Source organism: Pithys albifrons, chromosome 3 (genome assembly GCF_047495875.1).
Source record: "Pithys albifrons albifrons isolate INPA30051 chromosome 3, PitAlb_v1, whole genome shotgun sequence".
Lineage (NCBI taxonomy): Eukaryota > Metazoa > Chordata > Aves > Passeriformes > Thamnophilidae > Pithys > Pithys albifrons.
In genome coordinates, this window is record NC_092460.1 from 53,351,419 (window position 1) to 53,374,559 (window position 23,141).

The 23,141-nt window shown below is 38.1% G+C and overlaps 1 protein-coding gene across 1 annotated transcript in view; it reads right to left on the reverse strand.

The window, feature by feature from the left end:
* The window catches only part of ANO4 (anoctamin 4), a 199,399-nt gene extending 183,489 nt beyond the window's left edge, over positions 1–15,910 (reverse strand). The window contains 3 exon segments of the mRNA XM_071551994.1: positions 12,681–12,917; positions 15,723–15,853; positions 15,855–15,910. Of these exon segments, the coding sequence (XP_071408095.1) occupies positions 12,681–12,917; positions 15,723–15,853; positions 15,855–15,910 (424 nt within the window).
* Positions 15,911–23,141: the final 7,231 nt, after the last annotated feature.

Here is a 23,141-nt window from a genome sequence, read left to right on the forward strand (position 1 = left end):
CAACAATCTATGTCAAGTTTCCTCACTTGCCAAGAGAATTTTAAACAGTATGCCTGAAAAAAAAGAAAAAGCCAGACTCTTCTCGGTATATTCCTGAGACTCATACAGATACTTTTCAGTCTTACACTAAAAAAGGTTTCTATCAATAAAAGGTAAAACGTGTCTGATTACTCTTGAGATAAAGGTCACTGGGGCAAACCATTCTACAGAAATTCAACAGACACTGTCAACTTCAAAAGAATAACTGGGCAAAATCTTAGAGTCTTTTCCACAGCTAAAGAAGGAAGATGAGACTTTGAAAACCCACAGGTTTTAATGAATGTAAATGCAGATCTGATCAGAAAATAATGCACTAAAATGTATTAAATTAAAACTATATAAATATATATTTAATAAACTTTGGATTATTTATTGATATAGTGAATTTATTGATTTAGAGTTGATAATAAATTTCCAACTTAAATAGAAATATATATATTATTAGTTAGGTTTATGTGCAAAAAAATTTACATTTACTTTTTTCCAGAGTTGGATTTACTATACTTTAATATTGAGTTAATAAGTTGCTCAAAACAAGAGTGAATCATATGTTCAAGATCAGTCAATCCCCAGATTTTTCCTTAAAACCTTCTTTATTCAGTCATTAAAGGTTCTTCTGGTTCAGCTTTCAAATATTCATTGCCTGACTCACACCAGAGCTCAGAAAAACCTCGACTGACAGAATTTCAATAATATTTTTGATCAAAACTTCTAACATAAGACAAAATTCAGAGCTTTTCACTTATATGAAGTAGGTGTTTCTGGACTAAGAGCCCACAGTGTGCATGAATAACTTCATTGAGATCATGAACCGTGCTGAATGTCTGGGTATTCACAAATGCAGAGGCTTTATTTCTGCAAATGTCCGTTTTTGGCCACTGCTTTATGCCCCGAATTTTACACATATGCTGTGAAGCAAACTGACCTTTAAGCTTGATACAAGTCCAAAGACATATTATGCATTGAATTCCTCTGCCATCACTTCTATTTACATGCACTAGCCTTACATAAAAGCCTTGTTTCAGCAAAATGGATTCCTATTTTGCTGAAATAAGTATTTTTCTGTACTTTAAAAGCAAATATCATATTTTGCACTTCCTTCTCTTCTATCTTCTAATAGTAAACTATGGAGCAGAACCAAATGTGGAAGAATTTGAAAAAAATAATGTGGAACTTTATTGTAAACAGAACTCAGTACAAAGTATTACCAGATATACAACCTCTTCATCAAAAGCCTGGTTTCCACGGTGACCAGCACATTCTCTGCTGGGTGGTTTTATTTTTTAAAAACCTTGCTCTTTAATGTCACCCATCCACAAAATTAGGATGGAAAATAACCTCAAAGAAATGTGATTTTTTTTCACTAGAGTATCTAAACCAAGTGGGGGACTTGGATGCCCACACAGCATCAGGATCCAAAGCTTGCTCATCCACCACAGTTACTAGTAGCTACTCTACTTTGATAAAAATGTTCATCAAAGAATTTTTTTCAAGGTGTATGGATGACAGTGACAAGAAGTAAACCACTGCTCAAGCTCAACATGCTCTACCTTTAAATTGCTCAGGAACCTAACCTAAAATTTGGTGTGCTGGATCAGACTAGAAACCTCTAGTCCACTTGGTGAAATACTGTGTTCCCAGTAATAGTCAGAGGTCATAATTTCTTCCACCTTTATCATTAAAAGTGATCACTTCTTCCCTCACCATATAAACTGAATCATTGCATCCTCCTAGCCATGAGAAAAATTCCATTCTTACAGATATAACTTAAAACCAAGTTGAGCTCATAAAATCCTGTATGTACCAACATAGCTGCTTTTTAATTTTGCTATTTCCTCTTAGCTTATGCAGCCATTTCCCCACTAGCTACTCATGATATTCAATATAAAGAAAGATTGAAAAGCCTTGTGCCTCATCTTCTTGCACAGGAGAAAAGACCTATCCTGGTCAGATACCCTTCTCGTCCCTGCAGTACCAGTTGTAACAACATACACAATTCCCAGATTGTAACTAACTAAAATCACCAGTAACCTCTAATCACTATATGTTTACATTATGTAGTATAGACACAGTCTATTTCTCACTGCAAATTGCATCCTCTATTCAGCTGGCCAGTACACTCTACATCTATTTCAAACCCACATTCTATTTTTAACAATGACTCATATAATTTCATCCTCACACTCTTGCGGTCTCTGTTCAAGACTATTATATAATTCAAACCAGTAAAATATACGGATACAAATTTTTACTGTTACAGCTTCATTGCTCATAATTTCTGTCTTTTATTTTAGTGTTGCAGAGGATGTTCACTAATACACATTCTAAACTCTCAGCCATACTAATAACAGAGGAGACAATACTTTGTTTAATCTGCTAACCTGAAGATCACCCAGAGAGGTCTGCCTCTATAAACAGTACCCTTGTGACCATGCAGAATAGTTGGATAATGGCTCCACCTTCCTGTTTCTTCTTCCCTTGCCTCCTAGCCACAGAATTGCATAGTGTAATATCTGGCTAAGAGAAAAAAAAAAGCCTCAGTAAACTTGAGGTGCAGCATGTTCTTATCTTTATGCATAGAGCTGCAGTAACACTCTCCCTTCTCCCACAAACTTAGTCTCCAATAACTTATTTTCACTATGCAATAAGTTCATCCCCAAGGCTTGACTTTTTCAAGAATGTGAATAACAGTATTTTTGGCAAGGGAAAAAGAAGCACTCAGGGGAAGCGCTTGAAAGAATAAGGAATAAGTACGTAGGTATCTGTGCATGTGATGTGTTTGCAGTTTTTAGTCCTGATGTGGAAAAGATGACTGGGCTTTGAGAACTTGTCATTTGCAAAGCAGCAATTACTTCTGTAACCTCAGAGTGGTATCTGACACGCGCATTATTTATTTTTTTTCTATGCAGACAATAGAGAATAAGTACCCATTTCAGGGGCATTCTGCAGCTTGATTTTCAGGATAGAAGGGAAAAAATAAGGTAGGAAACAACAGACAACTGGAAGCACAAACAGAGCAGAGAGAGATTAGTTGTACAACAGCAAAGTAAAGCTTGTTCTATAAACACAGGAATAACAAAGATAAGCACAGGGACTCACACAAAGTAGCAGGGCACTAGTTCCAAAATACGTGTAAACAAATCATGGTATATTTGAACAGTTTTATCCTAGCTTCAATTACCTTGTGCTGCAGTGCAAGTGGGTCTTTCTATTGTTTCCAACAGAGTTTAAACAAAGTCCTGAATTTCAAGCTAAAACTCAAAATTAAGAAAACTCCTGCAACCTGGTAATAAGAATTCAACTAGGAGCAGGTCTGTAGACCTAAGAGTTATGCCCAAGTTTTTATGCACTTTGCAATAAATGCTATTTGGTCTTCTCAACGAAAAGACATTTCTTAGACATACATGCCGTGGAAATATTAAAACGGATCAAACCCAAGGACAAAGCAGCAGCTAATCTACAGCACACCAGATCAGCAAGTGCCAAATAAGCCCCCTGCTTATGCATTATAGAAATGGAGGCTTGCAGCTGGAAGCTGAGCACAGACCAACAATCTGGAGCATGGGGATCCACTCTCCCTATCAGCCAGTTCAGCAGTCTGCCATGGGCCTGTGCATCTCCATTCTGACCCAGAGAGCCACAGGCAACACAATGGTTTTCTCTCCTTATGGGTCTCAAACTTACAGTTTCCTGAAGCCACAAGCTAAGCAAAGCAGCTTGCCTGTGATCCAGGGATGGAAAACCATTTGTCTTGCAGCAGACAGTATGACAGGAATAGCTACATAGATGGAGCTTCCTCCAGCTATCACTTCCTCAGAGCTGAGCAGAAGCAGGCTGAGGGCAGTCAGAGATATGTAGTTGGAAGCTCCTTTTCCTTGGAAACTCTATTAAATGAGAAACACAAAATAGGTAGAAAAGTGAAAACAAATTCATAATATGTACACAGAACAAAGAGCTGTGCAGGAAAGAGAAGGAAAATAGGAAGAGATTTTCAGAGGTATACAATGAACAACTGGGGGATGACTAAAGAGGAAGAAATGTAAAAATAAAAGGAAAAAATAAGCAAAAAAGGAAATAAAGTATGTGGAAGAGTAGACAGGATTGCATTTTTCAAATTGGTAATTCCAGGCATTTTTTTCTGGAAATTGATTATCCTTCTTTCAACGAGGGGAGTGATGGGATACAGACATATACACATACAGACATATTAAAGACATATGTACAGACATACAGACATATTAAAGAAGAGGAAGAAAATAAATAAGGCCTTTACTGGAGCTATTGTGCATCATTCACTTCCTTTTAATTATACAGCTGTCACTCTCTGTCTCAGTCTTGTACTACAGAGCTGCACATGAATGCTTCCCACATGACATCTGAAACTCTTGAAATGTCCTTTTGCTTTCAAGGGTCCAAGACTTCATTATCCACATAAATATGAAAAAGCTCATTAAAACATTGTTGGAAAACCATAAAGAAAACACACTAGCTCTGGGGTTTTTTTGCTTTTCTGGTTTACTCTCTTTAACATGACTATCAAAAGGAGATTTATGAAAAGTTCTTTTTTTTCCTCTAACAGTTTTTCATGCTTAAGGATATATCAATCACTTACAGCTGCAACACTTCAAGATTTAACTGTGCTATATTCTCTAATTAGTAATACAATAAAAAGCATTCTATTACTAGACAATTTCTCTGAAAGGAAAGTTGGAAATATTTTATTTTGATTCTGTAAAGTGAAGATGATAATAAATAATAATTTTATGCTTATCTTTTATTATACACTAGTATTTTGGTTACAAAACATGCAAGACGGGTACACAGGGAAAGGTATGTCATTGACAGGAGCGTGAAACACATTGCTGTTTTGCACAGCATCAAGAAATCCTTATTAGATTTAGAGAGTTAATGAAACATTTCCTTCTTGCACTAGGCCCTGAAGATTCTCCAGCACTAGAAGGCTGCAATTGGATGAGTGCTATAGAGACATCACTAGGTAAAAAGCAGTTCTTCAATTACTGTCCCAAACTGGCCCTTTTCTGAATGAGGGGCTAGCATACAAAACTGAAATATTGCCCAGAGAAAAAGAGTCTCCATGAAAGCTGACATTGAAAACAATTCTTACTGCCCCAACAGTCATCAGTGTACATTGTAGAAGTGTATTCAAGAAAGAATAAGGCAGCCAAGAAGAATGAAAACTTAAAAATCTAAGTCTGGGTTAGGTAAGTGGCAATTGAGGAAGAGACTGCGTATTACAGTCCCTCCTGAGTTTAAGTTCACATGAAGCACCAGCAATATGCAATATCAGATTCCTGCTTAAATTTGTGTAATAATGTGCCAACATCAGATAAGCAAAAAGGATAAATACCCACATTGTAGGTAAAAAGAAATGTGAGGCCTTTAATTAGTTTCAAAATTAGCAGAAAGAGAACACAGAGGAGTAAATGCACTTCCAGCTCTAAAGATGCTCTCTAAAGACAAGATTGAAGCACTACAGAAGGCATATGCAAGCACTGCCAGTGCTAGACGTCTTCAACCAACAGCATGGTCGGTGCTGGCTGGCATTTCTGAACATATTATAACAGGAACTACCAGCTCATTGTGCTTAGGTTTCTCCTTCATAAGTGGTAAGAACTATTAGAGAAGCAGATAAATTGATTTCCATGGCATAACTCTCAAGATGAAAATTAAAGCATGCATTTCATTGCTTTGCTGGATTGAAACCAGGCAGCTCAGCAGCTTCCAGGCTTGATCCTACCATAAGGTCAGGAGGCTACATAAGTTACACAATTTTTTTCCATCCTTTTAAACATGAATTTTTTAGAACAGTCTGTGCACGTAATGCAAGCCAGATTTTTTAGTAAACAATATTACACATCTTTTGATCATAAAAGCAATTCTACTGCTAGCCAGAGGCTGATTAAGTACATGAATTTAGATGTTTGGAAGTATAGATTTAATGGCACTCTGTCCCAAGAGTCAGCAAGGACATTTTTGTAAAATCCAAATTTATCATACTCATTGAATGCAGCAGGATGCTTTTTAGCCATTTCAGGTTTAAACTTAAACACATTTAGTCTAATTTTATTCAGCATAAAAATGCATGGACTGCATTTCAGGAGCAAAAGATGACACAGCACTGAAAGAAAGACATTCTGTAAGAATTGTCATAATTTTGAAAAAAGTAGTGAACAGTTGCTGTTTACAATAGAAGATTCTGCTGGAGGTTGAATGAAAGAATTGAGAAGGATAAACCTCTCCTCTTCACAACCACAATGACTAATGAACAGAGACATGATGCTTTTGCTAGCAGATAGGACAGGGCAGTGGGGAAGGCAGGCTCTTCTCAGGGCTGTGAGATAAGTTTATGCAGTTGTCAACTGGACATCGTTTCCTCAGTTTAGCTGACTTCAGAATTCCCAACATTTTCTGCAAAGAGTATTTTTCTTCTTTATAAACCTCACTAGGAGCTCACTATTAGGTTTCTGCGGTTTATGGCTATCTATCTCTATTCCAACCCTTTTAAGATGATGCACAGAAAATACCAAACAAACCCCCTAAAATGGTACCTGTCTTTATGCAAGAATAAAAACAAAATAGGCAGAGAAGCACAAGCACTCAGGGACACTTTAGGCACTGCAGATTTTATCCCTGGCAGTCAAAAAGCATAGAAACTCAAGAGAGGAGTCTAATCAGATAAAACAGGTGTCTTTCCTTTCTACTTCTCAATTTCATCAATACCTTTGCAGCTGCAAGCCAAGCAAAACGGGAATACAACATCAGAAATAACCATCACCTTTCCAATTCTGCCTTCTTTTCTTTCTTTCCCTCCAATATATTGAGTGTGCATTAGGACCTCACACTAAAAATCCCTGCTTAACTACAAACTGTAGACCAAAACGAGCTGCTGGCTTTATTACTTGTTTGAAGGTTATTACACACTGAAGTCCATGGAAATTTTGTCTGGTTACACCCAGGCCACTGCATGGTCTGCTGAATCTCTCCTTATGCTTTTGGCCACGGTAAGGAGTACCAGCACCATCTTGTGGCTTTCACTTTTGTACACAGTCCACAGGAGCCAGGCAGTTCATGAGCCTTTTGGATTTAGACTGACAAATGGAACACAAACTCTAAGTGCTAAAATGAGCAGTTGCACCTCTGAGGTCACTTAGCAGTTTCCTCAAACTCTGAAGGCTAAATTAATGGATCAGATGGCTGTTCTTCAAACCCAGCAATTTTCCCTAACTTTAGAAACAATAGATTATTAAGCAAACAGAAACTGAAACCTACTGTCTTGGTTTTTCTTTCTGTAAATGGCTTTTGTTTTGCTAGTTTAAACACAGCAAACTTGTTTTACTTTCCTCTCCAATATTGTTCTGGTAGTTTTTCTCTGCTTAAACTCTAGAACATCACTATTGTCTTTGAAAATAAGCAGTTTTGGAAAACAACTTCAATCCCTCCCAGTGTAGCAAATACTCCACCTGAGACATTCCAGGCCTCCATTTGCTCTCTTCACACCTGCAGCACACTTTCAATTAGTAGCTGGATTTTTCTTCCTCTACCTTTATCTTTCGCTACCTCCGTTTCCAGCTGAGGACTCCCAGCTCACTGGAGGAAAAAAATTTGTCCTGCTGTGCACAGCGGCAAAACCTTTACCATTGTATTTCATCACTATTACTTGATTCAGTTCCCAAAAAGCCATCCATTTGTTCCTACCTGACATTCAGATTCTCCTTTGCAGTGATATTGTCTCCCATCTTAGAGTTACCAACATATTTCATCAATGCACTCCTCCTTTCCAGGCAGAAGTCATCCATAAAAATACTAACCTTGTGTCCAAACCAGTACTGGGAAATCTCCACTATTAATCTTCCTCCTGTTTTGTACTCCCCCTCCCAAGACTGTTGTCATTTACCCCTCAATCACTTCCTTATTCACATCATAATTCTTCTAAGTCTCATTGTTCTTTAGGCAAACAAAAAACTTTCTAGGCAGGCCATTATTATTCCTTTTACAGAATCCAGTTAATGTTAGATCTACTTCCTTTGCATCTAACTCATCAAATACATTTAACTGTAGTTCTATGCCACCATAAAAAGTAGGCAATATCACAAATTATTTCTTTATATAGGTTTTTATTGTTGTCACGTGATTTAAAACACAGCTGAATGAGAAAAGACACCTCTGTCAAAAAATATGGAAGCTGCAGAATCAAGGAATCCATTTAAATATGTGCTTACATACAAATTATAAAATACATAAAAACAAATTTTAGTTTTGTCTGTGTCAAACTCAGCATTCACAGCAGGCAGCAATACTTTGCAATGCAGTAACAAAGGGAAAAGGTTTGATGCTATATTTGCACACACAAAGTCAAATGAAGAGGTCACAGGAATTTATGTAAACAAAAGCAGGGATACTGCAGACAGACTTCAAGTAGATTTGAGGAATAAAGCTGGAATACTCCTTCAGATTTTCTTATTATTCTAAAAGTTGTGTATTACAATCATAGTACTATTTTTCTCCAGAAGTGTATGTTTCTGACTAACTATAAGACAGGCCCAAATGCATCTCTGAGGAGGGTCCAGTTGAAGAGTCCTTTGCATTTTCCCTGTCTCTGCTGTGAATGCAAATCCTTCTGAAATACTCTATTCCACACATTCACACAGCAGGGACCAGGCACAGACCTAGGAAAGTAATGTAGCTGCCTGCTTAATGTTTCAGTTGCTTTGCTGGAATTTAGCAACCTAAATACCTTTTTGGGAAGACTGCATCGAAGTAAGGATGGAGTAAGGTCCCACAACAGAGAAGGGCAAATAAAGTACTTCAGATAATTACAGTCCAGTCAGCCAAACACTGATATTTAAAAAGAGAAGGTGACAAACTAGTAAGTAAGCAATAAATCAAGCTGTCTTTAAGCACCGTGAAGAAAACAAGATGGTAATAAAGAGTTGACATATTTGTCAGGAGCAATTCATGGCAAATCAATATAATTGCTTTCAAAACAGCTGATCTAGCACACAAAGGGGCAGGTTCCTGTAATAACAAACAAGGAAAATATGGTCTAGATGAAGGTGTGCTAATTTCAGGTCAAAAGTAGCTGAAAAATTATTATTCAGATTATTATTAAAAATGGGAATACATTTCAAGAAGACACAGAGGTCTTTCTATATCCAATATTTTAATGAATTATGGTATTTTGTATTTCTTAAAATTTGCAGATGACACAAACTTGACAGGTGTTGCTTAGCTCCTGACTCATTTCTACCCAGTGCAAATCTAAATCCCCATCCACCTGGTGTTGTCTAGCGAAGTCTTCTGGATATTCTGAATTATAGTGTTCAATGTAGTTAACAATAATGATCATAAGGAGAGATAGTCAATCAACAGAAACTCTTCATGACTCAGATAAAAAAACTTATATGTAGTTGTGAAATAGTTACCAACACAATGTTCCTCTCTTGTACTCTCTCACAAGATTTCCAGGTTAGGAAACGAGTACAGAATGACTCCTCATGTCTTGTCTCATTCTAAACAGAAGCCTGACTTTTATTATTCAGAGCAATACTCTCAAGAAAACATTATTTCAAATCACCACTAACATTAGAAATTTAAGAATTCCCTTCCAGAATACATGGAATTGATAATTCTGATGTTAATTATACTCCCATATACAAGGACAAAATCTGACACTACTCTGTAAATTATGCAGCATTGCAGAATGCTGCAAAGCTGCAAAAACACTAAATTGAGATGAATGTTTTGAGTAGGATCCAAAGCACCCACTAAAACCAGCTATGTGCTGCAGTTTTATATCTTCCATAATGTGTGTATGAATACAGAGGCTTTTTGTGTTCATATCTTAAGTTTCTGCATCACTGTCTTGTGGCTCTGAACATTGAAATCTAGCTTGGACATTGCTGAGCACAGCTTATTCCAAGGTCCCAAACACGCCCTGCTCAGAAAGGAAGCAGCCAGAATTTTCCCCCCATCAGTAGCTAAAAAAAGAATTATTTTGAAACTACAATGTATGTATTGTATGCATTATATACAGGTGGTGTAGCACAGTTTGTTTTTTAAAGAATTTGTTATTAAAATGTTACAGAGAACTTGATGTAAATTCACAGAAGAGAAGCAGCACAGTAATCCTGTGGCATAGTATTCTTCTGCATTTCAAGTACCTATAAATGAGCTGATCAAGCAGTCTTGGACATAAACAAGCTTGGATATAACTTTGGGATTTACCGAACCTCATTAATCTATCTGTAAGTTACCTTCTGTTTTTTCAAAAGATTCCCCCATTTCAGCTGACGTTGTGCTCCTGCCTGAACTTCCACAGACATACTGTATGCTGCTGAACAGCTGCTCCCTGTGCTACAAACAAGCTTTTCAATCATGGCAAGACAGCTCCTGAAAATGGATGACGTTTAAAAGACTAGAGGAATCTTTGCATTAAAAGTGCAATAATGAGGCCCAGAGACGGGGATTATCACTGGTGTTGCAGACACAACATCCAGCCATATGGAGTGGCTGCTGACACAACACACTTTTAACTCCTGTGCATGGTAAAACACTTCACCCTGGTTACATGAAGTACCCTCCACTCTGCTGAAGGAGATAATTAGATGTAAAATATGCCCGTGGATTATAATTTTTTGTTGGATACAGAAATTAGGATATTAACTTATCAGGATGAAGACTGTACCTTCTATCAGTTGTGCTTTGAATCAGGACTGCCTGCTGGTAATGGACATTGCTTTCATGCTGACATGCTGTTTTCAGTATGGCATTTTCATAAACATCTCAGTGCGAGCTCTTCAAAGACCTTGCAGCTTCTTAAATTAGTGTGAAAATCAGGGCATTTGTATTTGCCTTACTAATCTGATATCACAATGGCATCTTAGGTTATATTAATGTGTATCTTAGAAATGGAAAGCTGTTCTTCAGCGCTAGCACCTCTTTATGAAGTTTTATTACACTACTACTATTTTATTTTAAATTAACATTTCTTCCCTTCTCCACAACATCGTCTCTAGAGGTCAGGTGCCAGTGAACCTCACAGGTAGTCACTTGACACCTCACTGTTCCAAAACAACTTCATAATTAAGACCAGAGGTGTCACTCTTCATGTGGGGAAAATATTAAGTATCTCACAGAAGTACAGTATTTCTATCAGTAAAATAGATGGTAATATAAACCATGATGCAAATTAAGCTTCCAAAATACAGTCACAGAGTTCATAGAATGAACACTATGTTGAAACAGGATGTGCAGGTTTACACAGCTCTTAATTGGAAGCAGAGAAAAAGACAAATGAAAGTCACAACATTTAACCTTGCTTGAATTGTTCACTCTATTCTAACACTCTTGCTTTGCAAGTGTCACCATCAAACCAAGCATTAGGATTGATAATTGAAGTGCTGGAGCCCAGGATTTTCAGCTGCCGTGAGCATCCAGTCAGGTTCAGAGGATTAGATCAGAAAGTTCTGGGAAATCAGAAATCAATTTTGATTGGATTTTAGCACCACCACAGAGTTTCAGGCCCATTATTTTTTGGCAACCTGCAGTAATGTCTACATCAGTTAAACTAAATTACGTTAATGTACCACTGTACTTACAGTGAAAAAACAGTAATATACATATTTAATTATAATTTTTACTACAGATTACATTCACTGTTGTCAGCAATTGCTACAATTTTAAGAACTACATCAGCACTTGAAATTTAGACCAGTCCTTTTCCAGCATTACCCATTTTAATACTGGATTCACTAATACCCAAACTCCATATGTACCATTGTGCACATAGGCAGAACCTTTCTAATTCCTCCCACTTAGCAATACAAATAGACAGCAGGATTTAAAATCTTTTTACAGACTTTCAGTTAGGAAGCATATACATGAGAGTCTGATTTGCCAAGCAGAAAAGTTCACTGAGCTCGTTACCCACTTCGTATCATCATCAAGAACTCTCAGAGACAAATGGGACCAGACTGTGGGTCAGGTGATTTGTCCTAACATCACAACTCTTCAGCAGACACCATCTTTCCTGTAGATCCTGAGAGCCCTCCAAACCTCATGCTATGGAAGAATGTCATCAGTGATCAGCACACTGCTGCAACCACCAATAACTTCTGATAGATATGTGTTTTAACAGGGTGGGAGCACAAGTGTGTTCCCATGGATGTAACTGGATGCTTCTTGTACACCTTATTTTGTGATTAGCCAGATGCCAGTAACATGTTGGATACATGGAAGCCATATCAGAGTATCATCCATTACAAAGTGTGTTACAATAGGTACAAAGAGAGGACACAGTCCTCAGATGCCTCCATATGCCACCATGGATCCACCCTCATCACACAGTTGGTCTACCAGTTTTACAGCAAACATACACTAATTGTATTATTGTTGCTGAGAACATGATGATCTTTGTTTCTGATACTTTTTTAACCATGTGGAAAGTTGTTAGAATAAGGATTACTTGGCATAATGATAGACCCTTTTGTGATGTTTCTGTGGTCTGATCCTTTTTAGGAGCAGTCAAAGCAGTCTGGCAGCAGAAACAATTATTTAAGCTGACCATGAAAACCACTAATCAAACTAAGCTCAGACATGTAAAAAAATAAATAATTACTTACCTGTAGAGTCTTGACTCAAAGTTTCTTGACTACTACTGCTGTAAGAAGGCACGGGAGTGATAGAAAGTGATGCTGGACAGGAAAATGGATATGAGAAGTCATTTTGCGTAGCAAAGCATTGACATACAGGAACACAGGCATCTTCAGAGTAAGTGAGAGGGAGGGGAAGGTTCCCATACACACACAGATTTTTCCAACGAAGCAGTCCTATTGCAAGAGGGCCAACAGCATCAGAACCTGACAGAAAACGAACAAGACAAAATCCCCAAATAAACCAGGAGTTCAAACCTGTGCTCTTGTATTGTAGCAGCTCATAATTTTGGAAAAGAAAGCTCTAACAAGGTAATACTAATTTCTGTTTTGATCATTAAGCTAATCTATCCCTTAGAAAAGAATGCCATATTTTATTTTGGTCCACTATCAGTAGTGTTGTTAAATGATGATGTAATGCTGAAAGCATACTTTCAGTACACATTCTGCTCGTACTACACAGAAAAAAACCCATCATAATTGCAATGTGAATTTACAGTCCTGAAGGTTTCTCAGTGGAAGTGGAAAACCAGTGCTGATTTTTCTTTTTTCTTTTTTTTTTCTTTTTTTAAACCAATAACTTGCTGCCATTGTTCTGACCCCTGTGAGGTTCAAACTGCAGTAGAAATTCAGAAGTGGGGCGTACAGCCACTCCACTGCCACAATGCACTTTCCTGTTCTGTAATAGTCTTCAGCAATTCTCTTATCCACCAATCAATGGTTAGGAATACCACGATTTCTTTAAATTACTTTTTTTTTGCATTCTTTAAATTCACTTCTTGGAGACTAGTATTTCTTCTTTCTAAAAGCTCAGCTGTACATAACATTGTAACACAAGATAGGGCTTATTATGACACTATACCACATGACTTTTGGGGAGAAATACCCTGTAGAGATTATTCTGCTGTACACATGACATTACATCCACTGCCCTATTAATACCCTATCTCAAAATACAGAAGAAGATTCAAAAAAAGACAACACCCTTGGAGTATTAATTACCTATAACTACAAAACAAGGGGACTTTTATATGTCTCTCCTACAGAGAGTAAATTCCTACATTTTAACTCCCATGTTTGTTATACTTGCAAGACTGGGAGCCTCCAAATACAAAATAACTTATCCACAAAATGGGACTCCGAAATGCAGACAAATTCAGCCTGTGATGGTCTTACTAATGCCCTCAGGCAATTATGGCAACACTCACTTGAGATTACAAGTGCTTCTGCATCAAGCAAGCACTGAAATATGACTCAACCACTCAGACTTCAGATATGATCATGTAATGAATTCTGCTGCATGAAACAAAGTATGTAACATTACAGCATGCCTGAATGGAACTGGTGGCTCATGACTTCTGCAAGAGCAATATGACAGCATTTAATGTAATAGTCATTTCAGTTGCTGTGAGCACCATTTTGTCACTTACTATCACTAAGCACCTGAGGAGTGGCAGTTGTCTATATTTGGATCACTTAAGAGGGAAAAAAAAGAACAGAAATTTTTCATCAGATGTCTCAGAAGAGGAGCTTCTAGGAGTTAGGAAATCTCTTCAAAGAAGTGTGTGTGCCCCAAGAGCTGTTTGAGTTACCCACTAGACAGACCCATACATCAAGGACTTTCAAGTGTGTTCACTTCAGACAAAGAGCTCTGTGGCACTGCAGAAAGTTCAGTGAACCACTGTAAAATAATGTTCAATGCTAGTCAGTATTACAGTAGACAACACGTTTAACAACGAGCTCCCAACCCCCCTATTTTCATCCTTTTCTTTATATAAAACTTTGGCTCATGCTTTTTTTGAAACATAGAACTGATGGATTTTCTAGTGAGCTACCTGCCAATATATATTATATTGTTCTTGCAAACATTCAGCACATTTGAGCCCATTAATAATGCTACCATGGGGCTAACAACACATTACTTTGCCTGGCTACACCTAAAAGGTTTTACTCATCTTTCCTAGTTGTATTTGGGTTTATTTGCATGCAGACACCTACTAACTAAAGACTGTGGTTATCCCATAGTGCCTGACTGTTTTATCATGAATGCTCAGGAAAACAAGAGCATTAAAATGTACCTGAATATATACGATAGGAAATTTATGGTTCTTTTTGACTGTCAATATATCCATGCAAAATTGATAAGCACTTTATGTTCAGATTTTTTAAATAAGCTTGTCTGCTTTTCCAGCTGGCAGCAAACCAGCAGCTGAAACAGGAAAAAAAATCTGAAAAAGAAACTTTTGCAGCAATTCAGTATCTTTTAAGTTGTGCCAAAAGTTTCAAAATTATAATGGCAAAGGAAAGCTGTATCTTGCTCTCAACACAACATCAAGGCAGAGATGAGGGTTGCCTGAGATGTGCTGCTGCAGGAGGCTGTTTAGCAGCCTAACAGAACTAGTAGCTGGAAACATGGGGACAACCTACAAATTCACAGACAATATTCCTGCCACAAGTTTAATGCCACTTGCAAGTGTACATATATAGCTATGCCTTGCAGAAAAAACAACATTTGCACCCTTTTCTCCCAGTGAGAAGGACTGAAAGGGATTTGACAGCCCCTCAGAGCTTTGCAGATGCAATGACCAAAGGAGTGAAACTTAAAGCTTGAAAATGAATACAAGCCTGGCTACCCTGCTCCCTTGGGTTTTCCTATCAGACATTCACTTTTTAGGCACTTGCTTGATTGTTAGAGATGTTTCCCTTCCTTTCTGCAGTTTTCTCTGAAGTGGTTGATTTCCATCTTTGAGGTTTTTCTTTGCTGGATTGCCTCCAGGCTTCTTGTCTCACACACACCACCAAGCTCAAAAATTCACCCTGAAAACCTAAAATTTAGTATATCTTCCTGAAGCAGTAACACTCAAAAACAATCCTCTAATATTCTTCTTACCCAATATAGCAACAACATAATTCAGTAAACTTCTGCCTCTGCCTCATAACATAATAAGCCAAAACTAAGAGAAAGGTAAAAAAATCAGCACATATTCCATTTAGTCCATGCATTTGCCCTACCTGGGCTCCAGGCTGAGTTTGCTGCAGAATGACAGCAGACCGTCTGTCGTACTTCCAGAGCTCTCCTTTTTGCTGGTGTTCTGGAATCCCCCATAGTGTTACAATGCTTCTCTCTGCTGCTGCCCAGCCAGTCTCTCACCTGTGCTCCTGCTGCCTCCTGAAGCCTGTATGCCACATGCTGGCCACATGTTATAAGTGCAGTCTTACCATTTAGGGCGACCCTTTTTTTTATCCCACCCCTCCTACCCTCGCTTCTCCAGCTAATCCTGATCTTCACAATCAGGCACACCCTTCCCCTCCTGCCGCTGAGGCGGAGCAGGAGCTTCTATCCCTTCACGTGGTGCTGCTCCAGCCAGGATGTTCCACAGGGAACTGAACGCCCTCAGGGAGGGGGGGAACAGAAAAAGGTACCAACATTCATGGAAGGATATGTAAAGACATACATATATTTATTCACCTAACTCTTTCTCACTGCAAATCCCTCCCTGAGCCATGGTGGTAAAGGATACCAAACACAGGTGCCTCTCTTTGAGATGTGAAGTTGCTGCAGGACAGGCCAAAAGCATCTGCACAAGAGATTGTACCTTAATAAGAACTGCTCATATGGGGAGAAACCGCCCACAAAGAACACATTATAACAAAAGAAATCTGAGTACAAGAACCTTGGGTGACAAGTTTCACTGCTACATTTCCATCCAAGATGCTCTCCCACCTCACCTGCTTCTGTTTGGAGCAGGAGGCAGAAAGCCCAAAAGGTTATCTGAGCCTCATGTTTACTGAAGGTCAGGACCCAGCCAGCTCCTCTCTTTCACTGATGGCAGGAGACTGTCCACCCGAGGTACACAAACTGACACTTTCCTCCAAAACCTTAAATGCAGCTGTAGGTGCCCAGTTTGCAACTTTCTCAAAATTCCTAAAACCCATTCCCAGCCAATCCCACTGAACCACTGTAACAGATTAGCCTTCTGAGAGGCCTTAACATGCTGGAGGAGGACCTGCTACTGCTGGTCACAGCTGGAACAGACAAAGCAGGACACCCCTTGCCCCTGGGGTAAAACTCCCCCAGTTGTAGTAACTTCTCTGTGTTTGCCCCAGGACGCTGATTAAAAGCTCTGGAGGGCAGAAGAGAGGCAGGACCAAGCCTGACATCAGAACCTGATCTGAAATACTTCCTAGGGCTGCATGCTCTGAAAAAAGTTCTCTGTGTTCTCTGACCTTTCTAAGCAGTTAAGGGATTGAGACATCTGATTCCTACACCTATTTTCCTTCTTTGAAATAATTTGTTCTGCATAAACCTTTGCATTTCTTTTCACTGAAAAAATACATTTTGGGAATAGATGACATATAGATAACATGGCAAGAAAATTCACAAAAGCAGACCAAGAGTACCAGTTTTGAAGTAGATTAGATAGATAGATAGATAGATAGATAGATAGATAGATAGATAGATAGATAAAAACAACCAAAACTCATAAATCTATATAAGCATTTTTAGTCTTGCATATTTCTGGTATATTTATAGATACATTTAGCCAAATGGGATGACAATAATTACTTTCAAGAAATTCTGTTCCAGATAAGCAAATTTGACTTTCACACACAGCATAAAACTGAAAGTGCATATGCAGGACTTTTACAAATTTTGGGTTAAGCAGAAAAACAGCTTTTAGCTTTTTACTATCTTTTTGGGCCCCAATTCCAGCTTTTCAGCTTAATGTCTCCTTGTCCAGCTTTCAAATACTGGTCTTAGCCAGTAGACTGGCTAACACTTAATCAGATACAAGGAGTATGTTATATTAACAGGGATTTGTCATGACTAAATTATTTTCCATCTTAGCAATCACTCTATCCTTTCCCCTTTGTGGAAAGGAAATTACCCTTTATCTGTCTCTCATTTGGAGATAAGCTCTCAAGAGGGAGCCAGATTTCCCATGGCCATTATTAATTCACATTTAAAGAAATGAAATTTATATGAACCTTTGGTAGAAAATATACAGCGCAGTTTACATTTCCTCTACTAAAGTCCCATTTATGTATATACTTGATAAATAAAAAATACTATTATTATTATTATTGTGTATACATAAAAGTATTATGTGCAATGTGCACTAACATTGCGCCTGCTGACACATGAAGAACTTCCTTTGGTTCATATCAGGACTACACGTGCACTTCTTAGGACAGATTTTTGCATTCAAACACAGCAGATTGTAAGTTGTAAGCAGAAGGGCATATTCTCAGTGCCTCGCTTAAGTTACCTGCGTTAGGTGGCTGATCTTCGTTTCTCTAATAAGTGAAGAGAGAAAGATCAACTGGAGTAATTTGTAGTAAGATTAAAACTGGTATGTTAGTCATTCTCAATAAACCCCTTATTCTGTTCCTATCAAGTACACATACAGCTCAAGGGAAATAGCTACCTAATTTAGCTGGCTTACTCAGTTTACTGAAGATATAACTGTAAACAATGACCCTTCTGTATCCACTTTTTCATTCAGCTTCCTTTCTTTTTTCTGGATTCAATAACTTAAGATTTTATTCTGGGAGGCAATTCCACAAGTGCATTTTCCAATTCTGCAGAAGAGAGCAGTAGCAGTCTCTAGCATCACAGCTTGTCCTCTCCACAAGGGGTGCATTAAAATCAGGACAGAGTGCCAATCATGGGCAGATGATGGAGATCACACTGCCTCTACACAGCTCAAGGCAAAAATAAGGTATTAAGAACAAGGTATTGTTTCCACCCATGTCACTGCAGAGCAGAGGGCAGAACACGTGGCAGAGCCAGAACAGCCAAAGAGCTCAAAAAGTACAAAAGATTTACGTGTCTTCTTACCTAAGGATTTTGAGACTGCTTCCTATGGAAGGAGATCATGCAAATAGCAGTTTTGGAAATCTCTAAAAGAAAATCTCTGAAAGAAAAACTTTTACTCTATGTAAACACAGAAGGATCTGTGTCAGTAACAGAAACCTTGTTTTTCAGCTGATCCCCTCAGACTGATAATTTGTCAGATGATTTCAACTTGATTGAGAGCCCTTGCTGAGCTTTTTCATGTTAGTGCACTAAAGCAGACTGTTTTGGATGTCCACTTCATTAGCGGTGTGGTTGACAGGATGGATTATTTTTGGATCGTTTGTTTAGCTACACAAGATGTGGTAGGAGAACTGCAAATCACTGCTATGGACATACCGTCAATAGAGTGATTGGATAGAGTTTGAGCATACTGCATGGGAAACAGATTTAATTTATAACAATAATTTATGTTTACACCAGGAACTGCAACTTCATTTAAAATCTCCACTGCAGAAAATTCTTATTCATGAGTTTCATATCTCACCAAGATAGCAAAATCTCTGCTGAAGAGAGTCTCTGAAAGCCATTTACCCCTCTTGTATGCTAGAGCTAAAATCCACTTAAATTTTCAGCACTGCAGGCAGTATGGATTATTCTCCAACTCCTTCTTCCTCCCAAGAACTTCTCCCCACACTGACTTATAGTACCACCTACAAAGCCATGTATTTTACTAGATCCCAGGCAAGAACACAGTTCTTTCTTTGTTTGATCCTTACGCTACTTGTAATTCAATGGCTTTTTCAAGAACTTAACAGGAAAAAGCATTCTTCTAATTTTGTTGTAAATCTCTCTCGTCCATGTTCTTATGTGGCATATGTTTGCTAGGTGCATTCAATTAAGGCCAAGGCACAAATGGTCAGACTGTAGCAGAAAATATTCAGAGTCTGGAACCTAGATGACTCAAGATGAGGAGAGTTGTTCTCTTTTCCAGCAGCACGTAATAAATGTTTGGTATTTCTATTAATTTAAAAATACGTATATTTGTAAAACTTACTGGCATTTTAATGATAAGACAAGTAATTCAGAAAGAGATTGGCTTGCTGCATTACACAGCCTATGCAGCAAGAAATTGTTCAATGTTTTGACATCAAACAGTACTAAAATGCACAAGCTTATCAACTTCTCTTCCCACCAGTAACTGTGATATTCTAGCTGAATAAAAGTTAAGTAAATCCTAAAAGCCTTACTTTTTACTATGGAAGTGGGGAACAAAATATCAGACTTCACAGCAGCATGAAATTGACTCAGTCCTCTCTGTTTAACTAACCTTTCATTTCTAGAAAAAGGAGAATTGTGTTAGAAAGCCTTGTTGCAAGTGCTGACAAATGGATAACACAGGGTTTTCTATAGACCTTGACGAAAAATAATTGAGAACATCAGTCACAATCTATTTGGAAAAGTTCACTGTGTATTAGATGCAAGTTACAAACGTTGTCTTCCTGATTCAAGCATTCAGCCAACAGGAGTGAAGAATTAGATGCAGAGTGCCAGATGCCTGAAATATATAACCTAACATTATCATTCCCCAAACAGGTCATATTCCAAGAGCCTTGGCACAGAGGTGCTTTGAATTGTACAGTGAGGTTTCCTCACAGAAGACAGAAGATACTGAAATACAAGTTAACCCTTTAAAGAGAGCCCTCTTTTCTCTGCAAGCAAAACAGACTGAATAAAGCCTTCACATTGCTAGGAGTAGAACAGGTCCTCTGCTCAGCTCAGCAGCCTTCAACAATTTCCTGTCTTGCACAGACTCAACACAGGCCTGCACAAGCTCCTGAGTGTCTCTGTTGCCTCCAAAGGCCCAGAAGACTCAGGTATGTGTGCTTCACAATAGTACACCCTCACATTTGAATGTAGAGTAATCTTGCTCCTCTGCAAGAGGAGCATCATCTGAATGTAGTAGACTCCTCAGTTTGTCAAACTAAAATGAACAATTCAATAGGCAGCAAATGGAGTACCTTGGGGGTTTTGTTACTAGGTAATGTGGTCTTACAGGAAATTTCAGACAAATTTGAATGATTTCTCTGCTTTTTTGTATCCTCTCCTGGCCTCAGCACACATCCACACACAGACTCCTAATGTTTTTACTTCTTTCCCAAAACGTTTATTTCTGTCCTGTTATTCCAATTGAGCCCTAAATTACTGAGATTTAGGCAGTTCTCATAAAAAAATCAAAGGATTGTTTTCTAGTTCTTGTTATAGGATTATGAGCAAAAGAATAGGTACACAAAATAGCTGCTTTCAGCTTAACAAACTCTCATTTGTTATTACTGACTAGCACCTGTTCAATTGAATGGCAAGCATTAAGTTTTCACTACATTTTATGAGATTGCTCATTAAGGTACATTTCTGCAACTTCTTGAACTTGAAGTTAACTTTAGGCATGAAAGGATCCCATTGGCTGAGCACAGCTGGAGAATTCCTGATGTATGGGAATAAAGCATGAAGACAGCCTGGGCATTGCTTTGAAAGACCCTGTCAAAACACCACTTCATAACCATCTCCAGTTAAAACACTGGGTTGACCTTGCATTGATAGACATCATTGCATCACATGTTTGTCTTATACTTTAAACTGCAGAAATATGTGAAAAATCAAGCAGTGTAACAGCACATGCCCTTGAATTTTTATTAGCCTGTCTATGCAGAATCAGATTTTACAGAGGGCAGTAATTGTTCAGCTAAAACCAAAGGCTTCTTTGTCACAATACCACTTCATTTAGTTTTACACATACTGTAATATTTCCAAAACCCCAGATTTCTACTTTGTTTTTCAAAACTCCTTTGTGATAGTTGTGTATCAAGTGAAAGGCAAGCTAAGCCAAACAATACCATAAATCATTACCTATTAGAACATTCGGTGATGAGAATTTCCAAATAAGAGTATTCCCAGAGAATTAAAAAGCTGAGCTGAAAACAGGAATGAGCTCACCTGAAAATTTGGCTTTATGGAAATCTTACTCAGTAATCCAGCACCCCTAACACAACATCCCTCTTATCCAACCCATTTGTAATCTCCTAGGCAGCAGGTTGTTCTTAGTCAAAATCTCTTTGTTTATTCTTTCTAGTTTTTGAGAGATAGATACAGCTTTTTAATCTTCCAAGTCTGCAGTGTTGCCTGTCCCAGGGAGCAGAGCAAAGTGTGCGGCTGAGGTGGTTGTAGGCTGCCACGGGTGTTCTGAGCATGAAGAGAGAGAAGGCAAAGTCTGAACAGTGTTGTTACACAACTTCAACAAAGCTTTTTGAGACCATACATATGACTTTGTGACTGATTAATTTAATTGCCCTATTGAAGAAGGGGCAAGCAGTAAAAGACCTCAAATAAGTTTACAGGCTCTTTTTTAAGCTTTATAAAACACTGCTTGGAAACACAGTTCTTGGCAAACCAATCACACAATGCCTTTTGGCACAGTCATAGCAAGAGCAACATTCTCTTGCAAATTGTAGTTCTCCAGGTACTTGCTTCCATTAGAATGTTCACAAGATGTTTATTGACCAAGCTGGTTATCACTGGCTGAGAAGATAATTAACAAAAAAAAAAAAGGTGAATATAAAGCATCGGCTGTATGTTGTATGCAGTTACTCTTTCTTAATTATTTGCTTTCTTTCCCCTTTGGCACAGGAATTGTACTGTTCCCTTATAGACCAAACTCATCTGAATAACTCAAACTCTGCCTGAATCGAGCTTAAATCTTTCACAAGCATGAGCACCTACTCTTTCTCAATTTGAGCAGGAACACTTGTGGCAGTAGCATATGGAGTAGAATAGCTAAGTTGGAATGGAGAAATCATCTAGTCCAGTGATATTTCTAATGTGATCCACAGCTTGTGGAACAGAGACACTTCAGTTTTCATTCTACAGAGCAACATACAAAACTGTCAAATAATATTGGACATTACAAATTTAGGAAGTAACAAAACTAAATTGGTCAGAATTGATTGTAGCTTCTAAACTCAGATCCCTTACATGCATTCAGGATGAGATCAGCTTTAACTTCATGAAGACAGGCCCTGCTTCCTTTGGAGTCATAGATGGACATGAACACGCTGAGGTAATATAGGAAAGCTGAATAAACTTCTCATCTTTTTCTTCAGGCAAATAATTTCTGTCTCTAGAAACAAGATTTTTATGTTCTTTTCTTTCTCCCTCCCTTGCATGATAGCAGACAAATTAGATAAACCCATCCTTTCACAAAGGGCTACTTCAATTTCTCATTATGAGTGTCTGACTTAGCTCATTAGTCAAATTTGCAGTGCTGTTAAGCACTCCCAGTCATAAGTAAAGTCACCAGAAATTTTCAAGTCCTGTATCACACTAACTACTTTGAACAGTGAAGTGTAAGTCAACTCAAGTTAATTAACTCAACTGAGTGGATGCTTTAATCTCAGTGACTTTCAGACTTGACTTTCCTTTGGTTTAAGCAGATTAAGCTTGTTAAACCTTATACCTCAAAACACTTAGGTGCTGATTATGAGATACTGGAAATACTCATTAAAATTAATCACTCTCTTCAGCACAGGGTGGAAAATAAGGCAGGAGGCCACATATTGCAGTACAGTGAGAATCAAAGC